The sequence below is a fragment of the Neophocaena asiaeorientalis genome, unplaced genomic scaffold (assembly GCF_003031525.2).
Source record: "Neophocaena asiaeorientalis asiaeorientalis breed wild unplaced genomic scaffold, Neophocaena_asiaeorientalis_V1.1 scaffold45, whole genome shotgun sequence".
Lineage (NCBI taxonomy): Eukaryota > Metazoa > Chordata > Mammalia > Artiodactyla > Phocoenidae > Neophocaena > Neophocaena asiaeorientalis.
In genome coordinates, this window is record NW_020174642.1 from 5,694,663 (window position 1) to 5,699,878 (window position 5,216).

General features: G+C 54.1%; 1 protein-coding gene across 1 annotated transcript in view; it reads right to left on the minus strand.

Moving 5' to 3' along the window:
* Window positions 1-681: 681 nt before the first annotated feature.
* Window positions 682-5,216, minus strand: part of VPS26C (VPS26 endosomal protein sorting factor C) — a 47,782-nt gene continuing 43,247 nt past the window's right edge. Inside the window, exon 8 of the mRNA XM_024758256.1 lies at window positions 682-2,181. Within this exon, the coding sequence (XP_024614024.1) occupies window positions 2,099-2,181 (83 nt within the window). The 3' untranslated portion in view covers window positions 682-2,098. The remainder of the gene's footprint in view (window positions 2,182-5,216) is intronic.

A 5,216-nucleotide genomic window follows, 5' to 3' on the forward strand; every position in this document is an offset into this window, starting at 1 on the left:
GGGCTCGGGCAAGGTTCTGGACCCTTAAGAATCTTGAAGCAGAGGGTGGGCCTGAAGATAAAGGAGTATTTCTTCATACTACATGCATGTGGACCTCGGGCTGTACGAGAGGCATGGGTGGGATTGGACCCTACGTCACAAGCTCCAGGGCAGGACAGGGCAGGGCTGCTGCAGCCCAGACACCCGGCAATCCCGTGCTCTGAAGATGACCCATTCCTTTCCCTCTCCGGTGACCGCGACACAGGTGAGAGGCTAGCTGTTCAGCTCACACATTCCTTGTGCTCAGCATGGTCTAGGTGGGGAGTAGGCCTGTTCCCGTCCAGCCACGGGAAGGGGCCCACATCCTCCCTGTCACATTACCACACCCTGCTGCAAAGGAGTTGGAAGTCAGTCCCCAGTCAGGTGGGCATGGCTCCACGGAAATGCAACCCTATTTCTGAACTCGGAAGGGAATCAGAGAGGGGCTGTGGAGAGCACTGGTGATCTGCCATAGCCCAAAGTGCCGCCAGTATGTGGGGGGTAATCTTACCCCAAAGGTCTTAAAGGTTATTCAGACTCAGGCTCCGGAATTATGAGCCTCAAGAAGGCAGAAATGACACCAGGGACCCACCTCCCCCCAGCTACCGGAGCAGGTAGGCTCGGGACATGAGCTCTGGGTGAAGACAGGCACAATATTTTGGCTTCTTTTTTAAACGTTTTATTTCTGATTGACGTCTCCACCTTTCCTGCGGAACTCAGGATGCAGCCGAGAACCAGAGCAAGGCCCCATTTCTGCTGGAGCTCCAAGAGCCAGAAGGTGCTCCTGCCTAACCGGGCATTTCCCAAAAAAATGTACTGTTTTAGGTTCATGGCCTCTTTCCTTCACCTCCCCTTCTTCCTGCTGTAATAGAAGAACCTGACAATGGACACCCCCAGCTCCAGCCAGGGCAGTAGTGGGACTGCTGCTGCCCAAGATACCCAAATGTCCGAGTTTTCCTTAATAACTTATGGTGGAGGTGCCTGTCCAAGAAGCGCAAGGAAATGGCCCTCACTCGGGCCCCTCGAGGTTGAATAAAATGATAAAGGCGGCCGGGCTGCTGGCAGCTCTTCAGGTGATGATTATTCCCTCAGGAGAGGAAGGTCAGGCAGTGTGCACAGTGCACGGCTTACTTCTGAGGCTAACTGTGGACCCAGAGAAACAGCAGGATGTGAAGGAAGAAATGTGTTGTAACAGACCCACCGTACACTGCAAATCCCAACAGGACGCGAGGGAGAAAATGGCTTCAGGCCAAACTACCTCCCCCGACCCCGCCAACGCAGGTCCCTCAGGTGGGATGGAGGTGGGCCAAGTTCATCAGGTCCAGGTCCCACCCAGCACAGAGGGGTCTTCACTGCTGGCCTGGGCCCGGGTCCCCTGCCACTCAGAACCCAGCCAACAACGACGGGCGCGGACACGTGTTTTTATCCCCGACAGAACCTAGCACTTAAACGGACTCTGGGAAGACGGCAGTAGGCAACTTCACACCAGGTCCTGAGACTCAGAAATACTCCAGCACCAGCCGTGGTCACCAGATCCCCTCACTCCTGGGAGGGCAAAGCATACTTTCCCCAGGTCCCCAAAAGTTCTGAAGTTATCATGACAAATGTTATAAAAGACAAGAGAGTGGGAAACACGCTGCACATCTGCAGCGGGCGCCACAGCACCCTCCTTGGCGGGCGTCCGCCAACGTCATGAGCAACCAGCACGCCTGTCGCCACCCGGCGGGGTCGGGGAGCTGTCGGGAGCCCTGGCCACAACCGTCGGCCAGACGGGAGGTTTCCTTTGTCCCTGACTTCACTTTCCAGCAAAGCTCAGACTCCGTTACAACTGTGCTCTGAACCTAAGAAGGTGCAGGTTGGTCAGGAGTCACAGGAAATTTACTCTCTGGGAAACGATCTTGCCAACGCCATGAAGAAATCCTGATGAATTTCAAAGGGAAGCTCTGACTAGAGGGGCCTCGAGGGAATAAGGAAGAAGGGTCAGACTCATTTCTGATACAGAACCATCAAGAGAGCGAGCTCGGTGCTGCTGGCTTCGGCTCCCGTAGGTCGGCACGGCTGCATCTCCCCCTGTTCTCGCCTACACCCTGCAGAGCTTCAGCGGGAAGTTCTCTGTGATGAGGTGCTCGGGGTGAAGCAGCACGACGACGTTCACCTCGAACTCTGCGAAGAGAAAGGACAGGCTTTATGCCCACCGGCCCGGAGCAGCGGGAACCAAGCACCAGCCCCGCCACGGGGCGCAGCGAGCTCTCGACAGAGGGAGCTCCGGCCGCTGCGCGGGTTTGCACGTACGTCATCCCAAGCGTCCAGGAGAATCAGTGTGGATGCTACACTGGCGGGACTGCCTAAGTAAGCTGGTCTTCTCACCTTGGAACATGCTGTAAGGCCTCAGCTTCCCCAAACACTCTCCTTGTCCTTCGTCTTTACTACAGAGAATCTTCTAGAATCCTGTCAATTCACGTGTACTCTTTGGCTTTATTTTTACATTTCCTACAGTTCTTAATGGGAGAGTGGACTCCAAACCGGCCCACCGCTGTCTGGGGACACGTCTCCCAGCCCAGGCAAGAAACAACGTTCAGAAACAGCAAGCAGTCTAACTGTAGCTCCTTTGGATACTGGTTGGTTTCCCTACAACACCTGTTCAAACATCCCTCTTTTACCTTTCAGCAAACAGGAGTCTTCTCCCCAGCTCTCCAGCCACTAAGGGTAAGCTTACTGACAGAAAGAGGGGCGTGCATGACGAGGGAGTCCCCGAAGAGAGTCCAGCCCGGGTCCCTCCCCAGCATGAAGAGCGAGGCGGGCAGCACTGCAGCGCAGGGCTCAGCTGGGGAAGGGGCTGGGGTAGTGCGTCCAGGACCCCGCCTGCGGCCCAAGGACAACGTCCCTGTGCGTGGCTTCACCTTCGCCAAGCATCAGCCGGGACGGGAGTTGTGCACCAGCAGTGCGCACCCTGTTCCTTTCCTTTCCGTTCCTTGACGGTGGTCATGCACTGCCACAGCCCCTGGCCCTGCCCAGCACCATCCCCATCCCTCCCCAGGTCCTCTAACCACCTCGCGGTACTCCCTGGTGGGGGGCACCGTAAGCTGGGCTGGAGGATGCCACGGGCCTGGCCGTGCACACGAAGCCCCCTGCGGTCAAGGAGAAGGGGTACACCCAGCTGTGCGCCTAACGCAGGACGCGGGGCTCACCCCACCCGCACCTGAGACCCAGAGCCCGACCTCACCAGCCACGCGACAGCAACCCAGGGGCTATGAGAGGCTGTGGCGCTCAATGACCGTGGGCCACCTCCTCCCTGGGGGACCCCCCCAGCTGACAGGGCGGCCACTGCACAAGCCCCCAAATAGACAAAACAGGAGCCACGAGGACAAAAGCATCAGTGATGTCTTGGCTGATGGACTGAGGGCGTTATTTCTATGGAAGAATCACAGGCACCTCATTAAATCTTATATGGACACTTAGTAAGTCTGACAAACATAACACACAGAAAATAGAGGTGCCTAATGCATAGTATAGCAGAAAAAAATAATTTTTGGACCTTTTTTGAAGTTTATGTAGGAAAAACAAGTTGAGAAATCAACAGACAAGCTCCTCCTCAACTTCAAATCAAAGTACAGTCGACCTTTGAACAACGCCGACCCTGCACACGGCTGACAGTCCGCATAGAGTTTATGGGCTGCCCCTTATTCAGCAGTTCCTCCACAGCTGTTCTGCATCTGCAGGTTCAACCAACCACGGCTCATGCAGCACTGCAGTGTGTGCTCCCGAATAAACACCCGTTTCAGAACACGGTGTGCAGCGTGGCAGGGAGCACCCCGGTGGGACGCGCGGGGCTGGCACGAGGCTGTGGCTGGGAGGCTCCTGGTGGCTGCAGGCACTGACTCTGCACTCGAGGCCCTGGGGCCTCTGGATTGTGTACAGTGGGCATATACCACCTACTCAATAACCATACACAGTTTTTGAGAAAAAACATGGTACCTTGTCAGCTTGGGTCAAGTCTGACCCTATGTCATCTTCCAGCTGACTGTGCTCTGTATTCGGTGAACAGCTGGGTCTGTCGCCCTCATTTCTATTGACAAGGGTGTCCTGACCCCATTATGTTCTTGCTACAATATAACGTTTCAGATAAAGCACTCGAGGGCCCCACCGTATTAGACTGTGCTTCTAGCCTGCCGGGCTGACGGGGCTCACGCTCACACAAGGGCACAGCAAGGTCCGAGAAGCACCCCGTGATGCCAGGTGTGACCACCTTTCCCTCTCTTAAAACAAAGAGCATACACTCAACTTCGGTGATGAAATTCTACTTCCTTCCTTTTTTTTTTTTTGGCTGTACCATGCAGTTCGCGGAATCTTAGTCCCCAGACCAGACACTGAATCTGGGCCACGGCAGTGAAAGCGCCAAGTCCTAACCACTGGACCGGCAGGGAGTTCCCTCTGCTTTCTTCAATTTTAAATTACATTATTTGTAATTATTTAAAGTAAAATCACAGTCTAATTAAAAAAAAGATTGTCTCTGGACTAGTAATAATGTATGTTAGAAGATTTAGGGGGAATATGACATTAAGAAAACACATTGGGCTTAGGGACTGTGCTTCCATTTCTCAATGAAATGGGTATAAAAACAATCATTTACCAAAAGCCCCTTATTCTAGCTATTCACCAGTGAGCCTGCGCATGACACAGCCCGGGGACACTTCTGTGGTCTTTTGGTCAGTCTGCAGAAGGTTGTGTCAGCCAGGGCAGAGGCCCAAGGGTCCGTCCTGCTGTATCTCTGTGGTGGGGAGTAAGCTCGCCACTGAACTTCGTAAGCATGAACATTTTATTAGGATGAATGCACCATCAAAATACTTTATAAGAACACTTAAAACCACGGAAAGGTTCATAATATAAAGTGAAGGGAGGAAAAGCAGGATAGAAACCTGCATCTGTCACGTGATTCAGATCTTGTGGTCAAAATATCTACCCACGCATTCATGGACGCATTCATGGAAAATGACCAACACACCCTCAGCTGCTGGAGCTAAAGCCCTCGGGAAGATTACCGTTCACACTGGGCTGTCTCAGGTCTCGCGTCTCCGTCAAATGCCAGCCCATCAGGGAGCTGACCTGACTTCCTCATGCACCCGGCCGGCTGGTCCCTGGCTGAGTTAGTGTCCTTCACAGAGCTCGTGGTCACCTACCCAGCCCACGCTGTCTCCCTG